The following is an 18,508-nucleotide window of genomic DNA, read 5'->3' as shown; positions in this document are numbered from 1 at the left end:
GTGTAATCGACAGGTCACTTTCACGTCTTTTTTTGGCTAGGAGAATCCACGTCCAAGTCTCTGCTATGCTGCCCAATGGCTGATAAAGGATCATTTACACGGCGCAGGCCAGATTTGGAATTTTACCTGCACCGTGTCTTTCGCAAAAAATCATTCCGGTAAGTGATGCAATTCATCTTGAGATACGTAGCTTGAGGCTAACGCCCCACTAGTCCTCTCCAGCGAGAAGTCATCAAGGCAGTCGTTGAAGGTCATGATGTCTTCCTCCAAGCATCTACATCCTTTGGCAAAAGCTTGTGCTTTCAGTTGCCAGCCGTAATTAGCAATGGGTGTATGGATCTTCTTCCCAGTTGCTACTTTCTGTAGCGGAGGGTTAACGTTTCTTCTACAGTGACAGTTGTGATTTGTCCTCTCCTCGCGTTAATGGTAAGAGATTCAATGTTGAATATGAACCCAGCCATGGAATATTTTCTAATAAGAAACAGATGGACCAAGTCAATGCTCTCAAAAATATAGGAGTGGAAGTCTCAACAATAAACTCCAACACAACCATAGCAGAGCGACGTCTTATTCTAGACGATATGCGCTCAGGGCATCCACGGACACGTCTTTTGTACGTAACTCCAGAGTTGTGTCAAACAGACAGCTTCCGAAGGAATCTTCAACTCGTACATCGTCAAGGACAACTTGCTCGTGTGGCCATCGATGAGGCCCACTGCATGAGTGAATGGGGCCATGACTTCCGTCCAGCCTACCAAGAGCTAGGATGGTTCAAAAAGAGTCTTCTCAACCCACCAGTCCCAATAACAGCTCTAACGGCAACGGCAACTCCTCGAGTTCGCACAGATATCATTAACATGCTAGGTTTAGATCCAACAAACCTCAAACTCTTCAATACCCCATCTGCCCGCCCTAACATTCACTACGAGGTCAGATATCTCGAAAATTACGAAGGGGATGAAAGCGCCCAAGTCGATAATCTCCTAGCATACATCAGAACCATCAAAAAAAGACGAGAAGCCCGTCTCGGCGTTCAGGAAGCCGCCCGCCAACCACCAATGTCGGGAATCGTCTATGTTGGCCTACGAACTGTATCTGAGCAGCTTGCATACCGGTTATCGCAAGACAAGAGTATCTCTGCGGTAGCTTATCATGCAGGTCTTGCGCCACAGGATCGAACTCGAATTCAAGCATTGTGGACAGAGCCCAAACAAGCGCCACAAACAGGTGACAAGCCAAGACCAATGTTCTCGATCATCGTCGCTACAAATGCTTTTGGTATGGGAATCGATAACCCTCATGTTCGCTTTGTAGTGCACTGGACACCGCCGCGAAGCTTTGAGGGATTCGTTCAAGAATCGGGTCGAGCTGGTCGAGACGGGCGCGCAGCTGCCTCTCTTGTCTACTATAATTTGAATGAGCGTGATCGTATCATCGATCGTATGAATCGGGATACGGAGAATATGCGAAATCGCGGAGGACCGAAGGACGTTATTGCGAGTCTGATGAAGAATCAAGAGGCACGCATGGATAGCTTTAAGAAGGTCGTGCGATATTGCGAGAGCGTGACTAGGTGCCGACATGATCTTATTAAGGATCTATTTGGAGACTTTGAGCTGGAGGAAATGGGTTCACAGCAGCCACCTTCCTCACAGGCAGCCAGAATGGATGGTTTTGGAGGACCATGTTCTACGCCTTGCAACTATGCTTGTGATTTTTGCAAAGAGGGTCGCGTGTCTTTGGGAAAGCGCAAAAGGACGATGTATGCATCTGATTATATGATTGACGAGGGATATGTTTAACAGTAAGGAGTGATGTTATTTACGCCGGACGATCATCGTGTCCAGGCCTTTTTTCGCCCTTTTTGCATCCTGCATGAACCTAACAAGCTTGCATGGTTTTACTGTATAGTATGGTTTTTGATTATTACTCACTTAGGGGCCATCCATGTATATAACCCACTGGCATCTGAAATGAGTGTATATTAACAATTAAGTGAAAATCTTTCCTGTGATCCTATAATATGAGTATGTCCAGTTCAGGTTTCATGGAATGAAAAAGGATAAAACAAGACCTCGTGAGGGAAACCTGTTCCCAGGCCCTCTCAACTGAGGTATATGCCGCCGGACTTGCCTTTTGAACAAACCTGAAGAGACACCGATCAAATTACAAGAAGGAGAGAAAGATAGAAACTGCTATTTAGCATAGAAATCACAACCCATAGAACTTGCACTAAAAATCAAGAATCGCTTTATCCTTTCTTCACATTTGAATGATCAAGACGAAACTTGCCATTTATTTTTCGAGCTGCCAAAGAGGCGCATTTTTTGTCCTGCCCCAGAACTAAAGACCAGGTGGGGGAGGAACCTGAGTAAATCAAATCAGCTATCTCATCCCAAACGCTATTCAATCCAGTGAAGAGTTGTGACTTCATACCGCAGTATAGCTGCCTCCGCCGGGCGGAGGAGGAGGTGATCCAGAACCTGGGGGAGGAGGTGGAGGAGCTTCGCTAGCTGGCGGGGGAGGAGGGGGAGCTGCCGCCTCCGTCTGTTGTTGTTGCTGCTGCTGGGCGGCAGCAGCTTGCTGGTAATACTGGTAGTATGCCACATAATTCTGATACCCACCATAAGCAGCGTAGGGGTCAGTAGCTCCGTAATACTGCTGAGCGTACTGAGCACTGTAGTCAGCCATGCTAGCTGCGGTAGCGCCTGCTGCGCCCGGAGTGGTGGGACTAGCAGCCGCAGCAGGAGAATGGTGCTGGTGCTGTTGCTGTTGCTGGTAGTCATTACGGCGGTTATAGCCACCGCCACCACTACGGTCACCACGATCACCACCACCGTGATACCGGTCACCGCGGTCGCCACGGTCACCACGGTCACCGCGATATCCTCCATAGTTATGCTGGGGTGGGTTATCTTTGAAATTCTGATACTGCTCCTTGACGTTACCAAGGAGGTCGAGGCAAAGCTCCTTAGCAGCCTGGACATCGTTCGCGTCCGGTCCCCTGTTATAGTAAGTTAAAATTGTTTCATCACAAAGTGCAGTATTGATACTTACGCGACATGCAAAAACATGGCTTCGTCGCTTTCTCTTCCAGTGCTAGATTCAATGAAACCAGAACCACGACCCTTTATCTGGACACGACAACGGGTCTTCTGCTGGATATGTTTGACGTAAGCACCACCTTGACCGACAACCTGGGCACGAAGGTTGAACCCAGGAATAGGTTCAAGGTCAATTGGAATACGCTCATCAGGCCATTTGCGCTGTACCACATTAGTTGAGTCTTTCATTATTGTTTCTGGTCAGAGCAGACACTTACACGGCCGTACTCATCCCGCTCAACGGGAGTCTCAGGCTCTCGACGGCGGAATCTACGCTCATCAACCAGATTTGGGAGTTCCTTTTGAATAAGGTCATCAATGATTTGGACGGCTTTCTCAAGACCCTCCTTTGTAGTGCTGGTGATGTGAAGAAAGAGAGGTGGGTTCTAAAACGATCAGCATTCAGTTTCATATTTCTGTGAATTGAAAGAGCATGACTTACCGCGGCAGTCGACATATTTTTATCGGGGTAATAACTTCCTCGAGTCGTGACATCTTGTAGAAAAGTGAGCAATATGCCTCTTTAATAAGAAATAAGAAATAGGCAAGGAGGCGTACCAGCGCCGGTTTCATCTTTAATCTATAAATCACGCAGTGGAGGTTAGCAGATGCAGCAGAGGGAGTTTTGGATGCTATGCGTTTAGTTGGTCTTGAGTAAGCTTTATCCAACCAGACAGGAGACATTTAGATAAAAGGGGCAGGTTCAAGGGGAGATATTCCAAGGTGTCTTTCTCGTCCATAAAGAAACAAGTCTGGAAGATCAGCGGAATGGCAACAGGAGAAATTTACCATTTGTTGAGTAGAACCCTTGGTTAGGGTGTAGCGGTTGCGTAAATCATTGATTTCGACATCCTTGATATAGTCTCCATCTGTGACATAAACGTCCTTGCTGGAGCCGTCTGCGCCGGCCTCATCGGATTTCATACCAGGGCTCTCGGTCTATGAAGGCACATGAGAATTTATTCAAGTAGATTCGAACAAGAGAGGGTATTTACCGTGCGAATAGGGGGAACATCAACATGCTGGATGCCCTTCTTTGCCTGCAGCTGAGCATTGATTTTGGCGGCGGCAGCAGCTGTTCAGAATGGTAACAAATTGTCAGCGATCTGAAGAGATGAAAGAACTCAGTAACGAATGTGTATGGAGCCACCTACCTGCGGCTGCTGCTGGATCTGAGACAGCTGGTTTCGACGGTCCATCTTCTGCCGGGCTGCGAGCCTCACGACTCAAAGGGCTTCGAGTGCGGGTGGATTCCGACTGTTTCGCGGAGGGAGATCGCGAACGACGATCGAATCGTGAACGACGGGGTTCAGCTTCGGTTTGGTCAAAGCGGGAGCGCTTGGCGCGGCGGTCGTCATCGGCCATGGTGGAGTATGCGAATAGCCTAGCGGTAAGTGATGGAGGTGAGAAATGCGAATAAGTCTCCCCCCATAAAAAAGTCCAGATCAATCTCGGGAAGGTGATATCGTTTAAAGGAGATAGAATGTGAGGTGAAACCAAAACAAGAAAAAGGATCAAGTGAAAGCCCCAATTCCTGGCTGAAGGTAGATTCCAAAGGTCGGCCCGTGAAAATGCCAACAAAGAAAAGAGAAGAACCCTAGCACTTCTTGTTGGATTTTCCCAAGTCTGCATCTGATACAAAGCGCCTCGAGACTAGGCCGCTCTAGGTCATGTGACCGTGCAGGGCTATTAGGCTAATACTATTGAAGACTAGTGTAAAATGACTCAGCACTGGCCGAGGTCGGAACTAAATCAAAAAGAATCCGGAGAGTCTGGAGGTGATTCATCGTACTATTCTTTGGTGTTACTGAACTCCTAAGATGGCTTTCAGGCACCCATTGGCGCTGTCTGCGACAGCAGCGTCGACCCTTTCTTCAACTGCAGCTGCTGCCCGGTCTCGCACCGCTACCGCTCTGCCCCGATTCACCACCATCCGTGCCTCATCCAGCTCGACGTCTGCTCTGGCCTACAAGGCATTGCACCGTCGTTCTCCTCTCCCCTTGCCAGTCAATGAGACTTCTTCCCAGTGGGATGCTCCTACTGCCGTCTCGTCGATTCTCTACGAGACCCCCGTGCCTCCTTCCAACCCCCCTAAGCGTCATGTCCTGAACTGCTTGGTCCAGAACGAGCCCGGTGTTCTGTCCCGTGTCTCTGGAATTCTGGCCGCCCGTGGCTTCAACATTGACAGTCTGGTCGTCTGTAACACTGAGGTTGAGGATCTCTCCCGTATGACCATTGTCCTGCAGGGCCAAAATGGTGTCGTCGAGCAGGCTCGTCGCCAGCTTGATGACCTTGTCCCCGTCTGGGCTGTTCTGGACTACACCGACTCCGCTCTTGTGCAGCGTGAGTTGCTGCTCGCCAAGGTCTCTATCCTGGGTCCTGAGTTCTTCGAGGAGCTTCTCCAGCACCACCGTGAGATCATCACTCCTGGTGAAGAACTAGGCAAGAACCAAGTCTCCTCCGAGGTTGAGTACCACCCTCGCAACCTGCCTCTCAGCCAGGCTCTCCGCCACAAGCACGAGCACTTGGATGCTATCACCCGCCTGACTCACCAGTTCGGTGGTAAGGTTCTGGATATCTCTAACAACAACTGCATTGTTGAGGTGTAAGTAAATCGAATTTCTATGGCTTGCTAGCATTTTACTAATTTGAATTCTGTTTAGGTCTGCCAAGCCCAGCCGTATTGACTCTTTCCTCAAGCTGGTTGGCCCCTTCGGTATCCTCGAGTCTACTCGTACCGGTCTCATGGCCTTGCCCCGCTCTCCTCTTTCTGAGCAGAGCGAGGAGATCGAGAAGGACGCCGCCGATGTCGTCGACGCCAGCACCCTGCCTCCCGGTTAAATCGATTGTTTCCATCTTCCAATCTAAAAACATACATACCCAATATGATGGTTCTCCGTTGTGCACTGCTAGCTTCCCCTGGCTTCTGTCTTTAATTATTTCGAGGTTTATTATCAACATGTAAAACGAATCATATCTTTCACCGAGTCTTTCCCTCTTTGACATAGATACACTTGGTACCTAGAGATAGATATACGTGCTGCTGAAACAAATGTTCACTCTGATTCTAGGTCAAATTTACTGATAAGCTTATCCAAGATATCGAACTCTATCTATGCAGTTGAGACAAGGCAAGCAATCATTTAACCCGCAATGACCACGGCAATAAGCAAAATGCCGCCGGTCATATATGCATATCTATTATAATTTTGTTTTGTTTTTGTACAATAAAAACCCGAAATTCCCGAAATAAGCCAGCATCTTAGAATCTGACCTTCGCCTCGATTCCTTTGCCCCGGTAAACGACGTGATCCTCATAATCGCCTACTTTAATTCCGACCTTGGCCACCGTATCCATCGCCAATGACTGGCCCAAAGCTCGACGCAGAGCATCATATGCACCTCCTCCGAGGACCAGATCAACTGGAAGGTGCGGCGACTGTGATAGACCTGGCAATACGTTGAATGTTTCGTTGTAGTTGATTCGGCCGACTGGTTTGTTTTCATCATAGAAAGCAATCGCGTGGATGGAAGTAATCCCAATGGTAGTCGAAGTCAATGGGGAGAAGAGGGTGAAGTCGGCTGTTGAAGACCAGATATGGACCTTGAGAGTATCAAAATATTAGCATAAGACGATGTTCAAAGGCGTGTGCTTTTATAGCGGGGCTATACCGTTGCATCTTGGATGAAGTGCGGGTGGCTAGAGTCGCTACTGTCACCGTCATCGTCATCCGGTGTTGATATTTTAGGAAGTGGGACCTCAAATTGAATAGAGGACAATGCTTTTCCAAGTTCTGGGAGAGCAGGAATACTTCCTTTGTATGTTTCAATTGTGACGCTGGTGTTGTCGCCTATTAAAACACGTTAGGTCATGAGGGTTCGACGCGCGATGTCCAGTTTGAGAGCTACCTGAAATGAAGGATGATATGAGGGCTCTTCCAGCTTCTATCCCGTTAAAACCACCATTTCCTAGTGGGTTCCACCACACTTCTATGGAAGCATTGGTGTTATTGCCAGGGACGAGAGAAAGATTCCGCGCAACGACATGGCCGACAGCTGTGCCATTGTATAAGACTCGGGCATCAGCAAATGGAACAGTTGCTGAATATTCCGTGGGGTTTGTAAAGTTGACAACAGTCAACATAGAGAGCGAGGATTGATTGGTCTCGCCTACTTCTAAAGAGACAATTTGGGGGTTCAAATGCTCAATAGAATTGCCCGACGGGACTATTAAAAAGTCAACGACAAAAACCCGAAAACATTGTAGAATTTGTACTATCTAATTCACGAAAACATACTGTTCACAGGAACATCCCCATCTGCAGGGATCCCACGAATGGCAAATCGGCCCAATCCAGTTGAGACCTTTGCATCTACATTCGCAGCGACATGCAAAATAATCGCCTTGCTACCAAAAAGCATGTCTTGGACCAATTTCGACAACAAGTCATTATCAGTCACCTGTAGTGGTGCATCCTCAATATCAAATTTTACAAGTAGCGCCGAGTCACCATCTATATCTTCCACTATAGTGGAGTTAGCATCTTGCCATTTGTCAATGTTCAGGTTACCGAGCTGTTCGCCCAAGTAATAGACATCTGTCAAGGCTCGGACACGAGGAACTTCCACAGAAAGGTTCATTTCCTCTGGAAGTGAAATGAGAACATTCACGACCCCAGAAACAGTGGGCTGCGCATCTGGGCTGCCGGGTTCAGCGAATGGGTTTGGAAGAGAGAAATGCGTATCGGACATAGTGAAATTCTTCACCAGATTGTCCAACGCAGTATTAGTGAAAGGTAGAGGAATGGTGACGCTGCGAAGAAGGTCCACCATCCAGTCTGGAGCTTCAGATGATGATGGCGCATCTGCTCCACGGATATATAGTGTTGTTTCCAGTCCTTTGATGTAGCTGGAGACCAAGAAGTCCAGTGGAGAGGCTTCCTCGCCAGGACAGGCGGTAACCAGCTCATCAGGAAGTCTCTTTACAACGCCTGTAAAGTTCACATTGGTGACTTCATTGCGCTCTATATTGATTGCACCCGTCTCTGCATTGGCCGCCAAAATATAAGGGTCTCCCGGCGAGCAATTGGGTACGAGTATTTCGAATCCAAGAGCAGGAATTGTCAGGGAAACCGGCGAGTGGAGCATTGCATTTAATGAAGCATCGACTTCCATGGTCCTGTTCTCGCCATCGTGGACGTTTAGTTGAACAACCTTGATGTCTGGCAACGGTGGAAAGTCTTGTTCTACTTCCAAATTAGTCAACCTGATAATTGATAATTGAAGAATGTACCCACCTTCAAATGTGACTGTATCTGTTATAACTTGAGTTCCCAGCCCGATCAGGCCCGACTTCAAGTGGAGTGTTGCCTTTCCCCTTACTCGAAGACGATCTAATCTACCTTCTACCCAGTCCATGGCAATCGCGTGAATTCCCTTAACGTCTCCAGCCGTCAAGTCCGTCAAAACGTCAATCTTATTGTGATGACCGTTCCGAATGTTCAGTTTGATGTTCGGTATCGTTGCGTTGCCAATCAACACGTTTCCATACTCCGGTAGGTAAACCTCGAGTTCGGACTCGCCTGTCTCGACCTCTTTTGCGATCCATGTCATGAAGCGGCCGATGTTTCTAATCGATGCACTCTGAATGCGGCTCGAATCCATGACAAATTCACCTTGAACTCGGGCACGAACCCCATCAGGAGTCGTCGAGTCAATGGAAAGTGTACCAGGCTTAAAGACAGCAGCCCCCTGTCCATACTCTTTCATCACGGCCGGCGCGGCGAATGCACAGACCAGAATAGCCAAGACCCCAGTAGTTAATAGTGCAAGTGAGATTATTGTTGGCCATCGTACCCGGCTCTTCTTAACGGGCGCATTCGAGAACCCTCCCTCATGAGACACAATAGATGGCGATATAGATTGCCTGTCTTCTGTCTCGTAAGATCTTTCTCCTGCTCCACGCGATGTTTCCCCGGTCTCGTATGTTCCTTCTAGCGTGCCATATGATCTATCTTGAGACCCATAGGACTGCTCTTGTGACCCAAAAGATTGTTCTTGTATTCCATGGGATCTTTCTTCGGTGCTGTTTGACGCTTCTCCTGTCTCAGAAACTATTCCATCTGCCCCAAAAGCTATTCCATCTGTCCCAGAAGATCTTTCTCCTGATCTATAAGATCTCTGTCCCGATCTAGATGATCTTGCCTCTGTCCCAAATGCTACAGATTGTCTTGATTCTGTTCCGTGAAACGTGGTATGAGATTGAGATTGGGTGGATTCGGACCGACTAGAAAGGGTGAAGTGATCATCACGACGCAGCAGGGGTGTGGATTCAGAGGACAGCACAAAAGACCGATGTTGTTGATGAGCACCTGGGGTCAGGTCGGAAGAGGACCTGCCCTCTTCATCCAGCAAAGGCCGACTTGCCTCGTCAGCCATCCTGGCCGAGGAAATTCAAGTAGATTTCAGGCGTAGATGTAGGTATAGGTATGGTTTATGTCCAGCCCTCTCGTGCGGTGTTGGGGCGATGAGTGATGTAACTCGGCTGAGGGTGGATAGCGGGAATGACGATAAGCATCCGATGAAGATGCCGCTTTGCTGCCTTATAGAACAGGCATTCAGGCTGCAGGTCTTAACTAAATTCCGCTTGTCATGGGAATTTACGTATATTTAGCATCTAGAAAACCCTCTACGCGAGCTACCGAAGATACTGTGATCACAGAACAAATCAAGAAATTTCGGTCATTTATACCTATTGCCCATCCAGTTTGAGCTTCTACTCAATTGCCGTGACTCCACTCTTTAAATGCTTATTCTGCCGCCTTTACCGCCCAGTCTGGCTACGGGAAAAGATCCTGGTCATATTTAAGCTTTACCGCCTTTACACCGCTACATGTACTGTAAGATCTGTACATGGACGATTGTTACGCCACTGTAGAAAGACAAGTGGAAAGATAGATAGATAGATAGTCTTGGAAGTGGGTATCAAAATCAAAGCTTTTAAAATAGTAGCATCTGTAAATGAATAAATTTCTTTCAGAATTATAAGAATGCAACTAACAGAGAACTCCAGAAGACCTTAGAGAACGTTTATATCTTGAGATATCGAGGCTAAAGGTTGTCACTGTATTACAGGTAGTGTGGTTTCTGCCGGTCTAAAACTGGCCAAACTCTGGCGCACATCTGCCTCCGGATTTTGACCTGTTGAGTCATTGGCCATTCTCTCCACAGTCCCTGGGTGCCATTTCCCTCTTCCCGCTCTTCCCAATTGCATCTGCATATACCCTTCGCATCATAATATCCCCCTCATAACATTGCCCATCATGGCTAGCGGTCTCAAGGCTGCTGCCCGTTATGGCACCCAAAGTGTATTGGCCGGCTCTACCTCTTCCCTGCGAACATTCCAGGCTAATGGACTCCGACGATTTGCCCACCAGACACAAACTTCTCCTGCTACCTCTCCCTTCGCTCCTCGTCACCTCCTCTCCATTGCAGACTTGACCCCGACCGAGTTCGCAACTCTGGTTCGCAATGCTTCTTCCCACAAACAAGCTATCAAGTCTGGGGCTATTCCCCAGAGCCTCTTGGGCTCTTTGTCCGGCAAAACCGTTGCCATGATGTTCAACAAGCGCAGCACCCGTACTCGTGTTTCTACTGAAGCTGCCGCCGTTCAGATGGGCGGACACCCCATGTTCCTCGGCAAGGAAGACATTCAGCTCGGCGTGAATGAGTCACTATACGATACCTCCGTTGTTATTTCTTCAATGGTTTCCTGCATTGTCGCACGTGTCGCCAAGCACTCTGACGTTGCCGATCTGGCTAAGCACTCTACTGTCCCCGTGATCAATGCCCTCTGCGATTCGTACCACCCTCTTCAGATTATCGCCGACTTCTTAACTATCTACGAGTCTTTCACACCCAAGGCGCACGGCCTTTCCAGCTTGGGCCTTGAAGGTCTTAAGATTGCTTGGGTTGGTGACGCAAACAACGTTCTCTTCGATCTGGCCATTGGCGCTACTAAGATGGGTGTCGATGTGGCCGTTGCTACTCCCAAGGGCTACGAGATCCCCTCGGATATGCTCAAGGTCATCCAGACCGCTGGTGAGGGTGTTCCTTCTGCAGGCAAGCTTACTCAAACCAATGTTCCCGAGGAGGCTGTTAAGGATGCCGATATCCTGGTTACTGATACCTGGGTCTCCATGGGCCAGGAGGAGGAATCAAAGAAGCGCATGAAGGCCTTCGAGGGTTTCCAAATCACCGCCGATTTGGCTAAGCGTGGAGGTGCCAAGGAAGGCTGGAAGTTCATGCACTGCCTGCCCCGACACCCTGAGGAAGTTGACGATGAGGTCTTCTACAGCCCGCGCTCCCTTGTTTTCCCCGAGGCGGAGAACCGTCTGTGGGCTGCTATCTCGGCTCTTGAAGGCTTCGTCGTGAAGAAGGGCAAGATTGTTGAGTAAAAAATGGGAATGCGATGACCAAATGGAGGTCAAAATTACCCATGGTTCCTTGGTTCGTCACGGAAGAGCAATGACGTTTTCGGGATCTATGACTTTTCATTCTTCGGACTGTAATTATTCTATGAAGCTTAAAAAAAACTTACGATCTATGACCACAAAGACATCTGTCGCCGTCCCTTCCGTTGCAGGGCAAACTATATAAAGTAAGCGAATTACGAGCCTGCTGATTGGTTCAAAGTTCGGCAGGCTCGGCATTTCTTATCTTTAAAATCGATATCCGGTCTCTATGCTAGTAGATAGTGTCCATCCGAAATATGGTGGGGCTTTCGGAAGCTTGTGTATGGGCTACATAGCGGGGCTTCCGATCGCATCAAGGAACTTCAGGTGTTGAACAGGTTCTAACTCATGTTAATATTAAATTGAAACGGAAATTGTGGGGTTTCCGCATCTATTTTAATGATCATTGCCTATAGAGCATATAAATCTCATCTAGTATGCTGGAGTTAATAGACATTAGCGCATGATTGGGAAACTGAATACAAAAATTCTCCGGTGGCACTTGAGCCTCTTCTTGTGCAGCGATCAATGCATAAGGTATAGTACAGAGACACACATATACGATATTCCCTGACATCCGGCATCTCAGAACCGAAGGTTTAATGATTTCTCAAGATCGACCGGGAAATCCGCTCCCTCCAAACTACAATGAAACTCGGAAGAGCTAGTCATGGCATAACCCCACACTCTCTCCACCTCCGAAGGCCACTTCCACCAAGTGCTTGATCGGATCTGGATTCGTCACAGCGGGGAGATGCCGACATCCTTGGAATCCCTCCAACTACATATAACTCACCTCTGAGCATCATCAAGTCTCTTCATTCATATTTCTATCATTGCATAGTCATTGTCTTATAGTGTTTCTTCTACTTTATATCCAGCTTTGAACCAAGTCTGTCTATAAGCATTTATAATCTCCTCCAATATGGGTTTCGAAAACAAGCGAATCGCCATTGTCGGCGGTGGTCTGGGAGGCATGTCCTTCCTGAACGCCTCTCTCTACGCAGGATTAAAGAATGTGCAGCTCTACGAGCAAGCCCCTCAATTTGGCGAGGTCGGCGCCGGCGTCAACATCACATCCAACGCCAACCGCGTTCTTGATGCATTCGGTCTGCAAGAGAGCATGACAGCCAAGTCTTCCCGACAGCTCCCTTGCTACATGGAATATCACAGCTACAAGGACGGTGAATATCTGGGCCACATTGAAGAGTTTTCTTATCCGCCAGCTCGTCTCCTGCACCGCGCTCATCTACTCGACTCTCTCAAGGAGCGTGTGCCCCAATCCAGCCTGAACTTGGGCAAGCATCTTGCCTCTGTTGATCGCAATGAAGGCAATAGTGCTGCTCCTTACACTTTGCACTTTGAGGATGGTAGTACCGCAGATGCTGATATTGTTATTGGATGCGATGGCATTAAGTCCAATGTTCGTCGTGATATGGGCTTTTCTGACTCTCCAAATTACTCTGGCCAGGTTGTATACCGCGGCTTTGTTGATTATAAGGACTTGCCGGAGGAGACTGCTCAGCTCCTTCGAAAGACTGTTAACTTCCGTGGTCCGAAACGCCATGTTCTGGTCTTGCCTATTGGTAACAAGGAGACTCAAACAGACCGTGCGGCTGTCATTGGATTTATGTCGGAGCCCCTTGAGGCCTGGGACTCAGAGAGCTGGATGTCGCGCTCTGATATTGATAGTCTCCAGGAGCATGTTCGTGACTGGTGTCCCCAGGTTCAGGATATTATTGCTGGTTTGCGCAAGGGCTCGCCCGATGGAAAGATGTTGAAGCAGGCACTATATGTCCGTGATCCGTTGGATCATTGGTACGAGATGAAGAAGAACCAAAAGGACGCTGGTATCATTCTTCTGGGTGATTCCGCTCACTCGACTCTTCCCCACCAAGGTATGATTCTCTTGTATATTGTGTTTTATTTTGTTTGAAGAACTCCGCTGATATCTTGGAAATAGGCCAGGGAACTTGCATGGCTATTGAATCTGGTATTGCACTTGCAACCATTCTTCGTCACTGGAAGAATGATAATCTGCAAGAGGCCTTCGCTTTCTATCAAAATCTGCGCAAGCCTCGCACAGACAAGGTCACACAGACCAGCTCTGAAGCGGGAAAGCTGGCTAGCTCAGACTCGCCGGATCAGATGACTCAAAACTTCAACTCCGAAGTTCTTGGAGAACGTATGAAGTGGATCATGGAGTATAATGTGCTGGAAGATCTGAAGATCAAGGGCGCCGAAGTCCTGGACTTTCATGACTCTCGACTGTGAATAGTGACGGATGAAGATTATTTTTCAAACGTAGATAATATAACCTTTTGTGTATAAATCAAATATTTCTCTTATAAAATGACCCATAGGAGATAAAATAAACTCAAACATTGAGCTTCCAATGGATCTGCACATGGCATTTCCAACACTGCTGTGGGTATGACTACAGTAGTACTATAGGAGGGGATTGCTGCCAACGAGCGCAAGTGATTCAAGTTTATATCAGGAGATTTTTGGCCACTGTGACCAACAATTAATAAATGGGTATTTGAATCATTTGTTTTAACATTACATCACGATCATGATATGATCTTCAATCTGAGTTTCTTGGTGGTGCCATCCATACAAGTTGGCAGGACGGGCGGGATATGGATATAGTTCGGCTATTTGAACACGACTAGGCTCTACATATTGAAGTCCAGCTCAATCTAAAGCCCAAATCGTTGTTTCAACCCCCCCAACACTCATACAGCCAGATTAAGAACCTAGAGTATTCATGAATTAGCCTTTTATTTATATTCACATATCCACCGGGCCCCCATCTAGATGCTCGGTCAATTGAAAGTGCACGGTCATTTTCACATGCCAGCCGCACGTGCAACGCCTCCGCATCTTCAAGTTGAACCTTCAACTTCTACTCATCGACCAATTCCCAAGATTCCAACCATCTGAAGGTCTAAGCCGTAATGGAGGTAAGTTTCTTCTCGACCCATCCCAAAAAAGATTTCATCTTACCAATAGGACCCCCCAGTTCCACAACACAGGCAGCTTTCCAAAGCGCCGCTCCTACCCCAACCTCCGCCATATCTCCCTCGCTCCACTTACTCCACGATTCCCCATCGACGATGATATAGATCAAGCAGACTATTTCAACTACCACGCTGACGAACCAAATTCAGCAGCCGGCAACAGAACACCAACGCGATCGTCCTATCTTTCCAGCATCTCAGTCCCGAGCACACCACCTATTCTCTCCCACTCACGAAGCACATCACGAGCGCGTCACCACACCCGAAGCAAGAGCTCAACTCGCGCGGTCCCAGCAAGCGATACAAATCTATTGAACCAGCATGTTTCCTTCCCACTTCATCATGCAGGACCTAAGAAGCGATCCAACGCAGCAACAACCACCCACTCAGCTAAATCCGATGCAGAATGGATGCTCCGCGCTGGGATAGCACTTGCCTCGTCCACCCGCGAAGAAAAAGGTCAAAGCTGGCTATCTAAACGTGAGAGCTCGACAAATCTCGTTTCTGAAATACCAAGCGAAGACAATAATGCTCCACATCACCGACACCACCAGCGCACTAAATCCGGTGCATCATCGCGGAAATCCCGTTCCGGTGCTTCAACACCTGCATGGTCCCGCGCTAATAGTCGTCGTGGAAGTCGTGTCGGGTTATCAATGACTACTATCCCGCCTGTATCATCTTCTGCTGCGGGGAGAATCCACAGTCCCAGCGCTACGGGCGTAGTGACACCCGAAGTTCGGGGCCGAAGTAGCGGGAGTGGAACGGGACTGGTTCCAGATTTCGTGGATGAGAAGATCCGTGCTGAGATGGAGTCGTTACAGGAGCGGGATCGGGAGGGATTAGCTGTCGGTGGTGAGGGTGCATGGGATGAGGAAGAAAGCGAGTCGGAGTATGATTATTTCTCGGATGAGACGCAGGAGGAGTTTGATGAAGCGGATTTGCAGCTTCTTACGCGGGAGCGCGGATTTGGGCTTGGAGGATGGATTGATAGGCTGGTCGAGTGGACTTTGTTCGGGGTGGATGAGTTACCTGTTGTGCCTTTGTCGACTGGGAATAGGATTGGTGCTACTGCTACCACTACGACGGTTACCTTTGAGGAACCCGTGTCTCGGGAAGATCAGGGCGACGAGAGACATGATTCCTTGTCGTTGCATTCTGAAGGAGATCGATATTCTTTATCTGATGATGCTGATTCACTTTCCTATACGGATGGTGAGTCTGTTGTTGGTCTTGAGAAACCTGGTGGAAAGGGTGGGTGGGAAGATGCGAGCTGGTTGTTTCGGGTTGTGAAGCGAGCATTAGTTTGATTCAGCGAGAAAAGAGCGTTGCTATGTTTTCTTTACTTTCTTTCTTTATACACGTATAAACCTGCATATCATTTGAAGGTTCACAAGTCTCTAATATCATGAATTCACGTCATAAGTCAAGTTTCGGATTATCCAGTTTGAGTTTCTCTTTAATTATGAGTTTTGAATATATTTAACGGGTTGAAATATTTTCGTATTTCGAATAAGCTACATATGTATGTAGACGACAGTTCTCTAAGAACACCCCAGCTGTATGTGAAGAGCACTCCGCCCGCATAGCACAAGATATTTTCGACAAAGTATCCAGTTAATCTATAAAACGAGCATTGGAATGGCGCCAACACGAAGAAGGGAAAGAAAATAGTCGCCCGCGTATTGAACGTTGTGCCTGGAACAGAAGCAGGACAGAACAAATGCAAGAGCCATGCTGAGATAGAAGAGGCGTAAAAGCAAGTTGGCAGGAGACGAAAATTGACAAGAAAAGAAGAACACGAGGGAAAAGAACAAAGACGGGTGTACAGGACTCCAGGTAGCGCCGGAAAATAGAAACTTAAGACAAGAAGGGAGGCACGCCATTGGACATTGCAATGAAAAAGCACAAAGGAAAAGAACGAAGTGGGTAGAAAGATCGAGCCAAGCCACAGGAATACCCCGTGGGGGAAGACGATGAAAGAAAGTTTGGATGTAAAGGAATGCGGGTGAGTGCGTTCATTAGATATTGGAGAAAAAGCCGAGGTTGAGACGAGATCATTGTCCAATAAATCAAATTTACGGAGAAAAAAGAAGAAGAAAAAAAAAATAAGGGAAACAGTAATTGTCGGTAATTCGCCTTTGCATAGTATAAACGCCAATCTGAGACCATGTGGGATTCTCTAAAGGTCATGCAGTAGGTATCGTGATCGTGGCATGCGTGGTATTGTGCGGTTCGTAGTTGATAGCGGACGAACCGCTGGGGAGGCTCACGGTGGAGTCAATGCGATGTTTTTGAGTTGCAGCTCGATGAGCGCGATGTTGTCGTTGCGTAAAAGGGTCCTCAATCGTTGGTGACCGAGGGTTGGATAGTCGTGATCTTTATGAGTCACCATTTTCACCAGGGTCCAACTTTGACTGGAGTTCCCAAGCCATAAGTGCCGGAAAGAAGCTGGTCCCGTATGGAACCAAGATCATTACCGCCAGGGCTATTATGAATCTGAGAATCTGGTCCGTTCATCCATCCCAGGTTGGACCCGAGTTCATTAATTGCTCCTTGCAGTTTTCCTCCCGAGGTTTGGTTGTGCTTGGCCAGTTTCTGGTCCCAACCTCCATATTGAAGTTGAATACCTCCTCCACGCTTAGCTGCTTCTCGGATCACCAGGACCCAGGCCTTGCAGATTTCATCGTATGCCGAGTCCCGCTCGATATTGTTCTGTGGTGTGCTCCAACGAGGCAAGGCGTGAATAATATCGGTTGCTCCGTCCAGATAGCTCAAAGAGACGGAAGGCTGAGGCTCGTTGGGAGGAAGGAAGTTAGGGGTGAAGTCGCTTAGAGCCTCGAGGAGGTTGGTGAGTGGCTGTCGAACTCGGTTATATGCGTAGTCGGATTCTGTACTGCCACCCAACGGGAACGAGGACTGCAGAGTAGCCTGGTAGTTTCGAAGCACCTGGAGGGTGCTAGAGACGCTGGGTCGGGGAGAGGTTTGGGCAACTTCGTCGGCAAGCTGGGGGTGGCGCTCACACATGGTCCGCACCACCGACCGTAAGGCATCGGTGTCCAGGGTCTCTAGCAAACGAGGAAGGGAAAGAGGTCTGCCTGAGACGTTCGGGCGGGTGCGTTTGTAATTTCGGAAGGCAGGGAGCTGGCGAGGAGTAAAAGCAGGCGAGTTGGTGGGAGAGGCAGACATCCGTCCATCATGGTCGTTGCCATCATCATCGGCTTTCCGCTTTCGGCTGGTGTAAGAAGAGGGGGTGGACACTGATAAGTCAATTAGTATTTTGTTGATATCTGAAAAACACCTCTCAAGTCATAAAACATGAGCAGAGACGAGGGATCGTACTTATTCGGGAGGGAGAGAGCCGAGCGTTTTCGTAGAAGTGAGGAGGAACAGGAGGCGTGGCCACCAGACTGTTCATGATGACAGCCGGATGGCAGCAAAAATAAGTCGAGCAAGTCAAAGGTAACGATGGAAAAAATTGAACGAAGGTGAGAAACTAAGGGGGAACCTTGGGGAAAAAAGGTGCCCAAAAAGGGTGAGGTGGGGAGTAGAAGTGCAAAGAAGGTAGAGAAGCGGTGGAGAAAAGATTAAGGCGTTGCGGGCGGCAACGCAGTCCTCCTGTGCAGGTTTCAAGGTAACTTCTCAACGTTGCAGAGGTCTAGTAGCTTTCTGCAGCTAGAAAATTTTTAAAGAAAATTATGTAAAATATGATTAAGACAATAGTAAGACCAAAGTGCAGCTTGTCAGCAAAGAAAATGCTAAAAAGTCGAGACATAATATCGCATCTGGCAAAGCATGACGAATTCCATGTTATCGGGTGACCTAAGCCACATTGAGAGTCAAGGCGTGCTCAGCTTGAATGTATGTA

At 48.1% G+C, this 18,508-nt stretch overlaps 8 protein-coding genes across 8 annotated transcripts; 5 read left to right on the top strand and 3 right to left on the bottom strand.

The window, feature by feature from the left end:
* Nucleotides 1-75: 75 nt before the first annotated feature.
* Nucleotides 76-1,802, top strand: N7478_006927 (putative RecQ family helicase RecQ; the record flags this gene model as incomplete). Its single annotated transcript, XM_056923141.1, has 4 exons — nucleotides 76-158; nucleotides 213-331; nucleotides 392-426; nucleotides 486-1,802. The coding sequence occupies 4 exons, from the start codon at nucleotides 76-78 to the stop codon at nucleotides 1,800-1,802; spliced, it is 1,554 nt and encodes a 517-aa protein (XP_056781178.1).
* A 541-nt stretch (nucleotides 1,803-2,343) lies between these two features.
* Nucleotides 2,344-4,469, bottom strand: N7478_006926 (KH domain-containing protein; the record flags this gene model as incomplete). Its single annotated transcript, XM_056923140.1, has 9 exons — nucleotides 2,344-2,367; nucleotides 2,437-3,004; nucleotides 3,058-3,266; nucleotides 3,323-3,490; nucleotides 3,547-3,599; nucleotides 3,663-3,684; nucleotides 3,894-4,043; nucleotides 4,100-4,179; nucleotides 4,259-4,469. The coding sequence occupies 9 exons, from the start codon at nucleotides 4,467-4,469 to the stop codon at nucleotides 2,344-2,346; spliced, it is 1,485 nt and encodes a 494-aa protein (XP_056781177.1).
* Nucleotides 4,470-4,924: 455 nt separating this feature from the next.
* N7478_006925 (acetolactate synthase regulatory subunit) lies at nucleotides 4,925-5,945 on the top strand (the record flags this gene model as incomplete). Its single annotated transcript, XM_056923139.1, has 2 exons — nucleotides 4,925-5,709; nucleotides 5,768-5,945. 2 exons carry the CDS (start codon nucleotides 4,925-4,927, stop codon nucleotides 5,943-5,945), a joined length of 963 nt encoding a protein of 320 aa, XP_056781176.1.
* A 421-nt stretch (nucleotides 5,946-6,366) lies between these two features.
* Nucleotides 6,367-9,542, bottom strand: N7478_006924 (uncharacterized protein; the record flags this gene model as incomplete). The annotated part of the gene is made up of 4 exons (XM_056923138.1): nucleotides 6,367-6,708; nucleotides 6,777-6,955; nucleotides 7,014-7,331; nucleotides 7,403-9,542. 4 exons carry the CDS (start codon nucleotides 9,540-9,542, stop codon nucleotides 6,367-6,369), a joined length of 2,979 nt encoding a protein of 992 aa, XP_056781175.1.
* An 884-nt stretch (nucleotides 9,543-10,426) lies between these two features.
* On the top strand, nucleotides 10,427-11,560 carry argB (ornithine carbamoyltransferase; the record flags this gene model as incomplete). Its single annotated transcript, XM_056923137.1, has 1 exon — nucleotides 10,427-11,560. One exon carries the CDS (start codon nucleotides 10,427-10,429, stop codon nucleotides 11,558-11,560), a length of 1,134 nt encoding a protein of 377 aa, XP_056781174.1.
* Nucleotides 11,561-12,542: 982 nt separating this feature from the next.
* N7478_006922 (uncharacterized protein) lies at nucleotides 12,543-13,891 on the top strand (the record flags this gene model as incomplete). Its single annotated transcript, XM_056923136.1, has 2 exons — nucleotides 12,543-13,515; nucleotides 13,581-13,891. 2 exons carry the CDS (start codon nucleotides 12,543-12,545, stop codon nucleotides 13,889-13,891), a joined length of 1,284 nt encoding a protein of 427 aa, XP_056781173.1.
* Nucleotides 13,892-14,577: 686 nt separating this feature from the next.
* N7478_006921 (DUF3984 domain-containing protein) lies at nucleotides 14,578-15,950 on the top strand (the record flags this gene model as incomplete). Its single annotated transcript, XM_056923135.1, has 2 exons — nucleotides 14,578-14,583; nucleotides 14,643-15,950. 2 exons carry the CDS (start codon nucleotides 14,578-14,580, stop codon nucleotides 15,948-15,950), a joined length of 1,314 nt encoding a protein of 437 aa, XP_056781172.1.
* A 1,087-nt stretch (nucleotides 15,951-17,037) lies between these two features.
* N7478_006920 (cut8/STS1 family protein) lies at nucleotides 17,038-18,058 on the bottom strand (the record flags this gene model as incomplete). The annotated part of the gene is made up of 2 exons (XM_056923134.1): nucleotides 17,038-17,900; nucleotides 17,983-18,058. 2 exons carry the CDS (start codon nucleotides 18,056-18,058, stop codon nucleotides 17,038-17,040), a joined length of 939 nt encoding a protein of 312 aa, XP_056781171.1.
* Between the last annotated feature and the right edge of the window lie 450 nt (nucleotides 18,059-18,508).

Source organism: Penicillium angulare (assembly GCF_028827245.1).
Source record: "Penicillium angulare strain IBT 27051 chromosome Unknown utg000004l_segment0_segment0, whole genome shotgun sequence".
Classification (NCBI taxonomy): domain Eukaryota; kingdom Fungi; phylum Ascomycota; class Eurotiomycetes; order Eurotiales; family Aspergillaceae; genus Penicillium; species Penicillium angulare.
The sequence above is the reverse complement of the archived record's forward strand: the minus strand, read 5'-3'. Positions and strand labels throughout refer to the sequence as shown.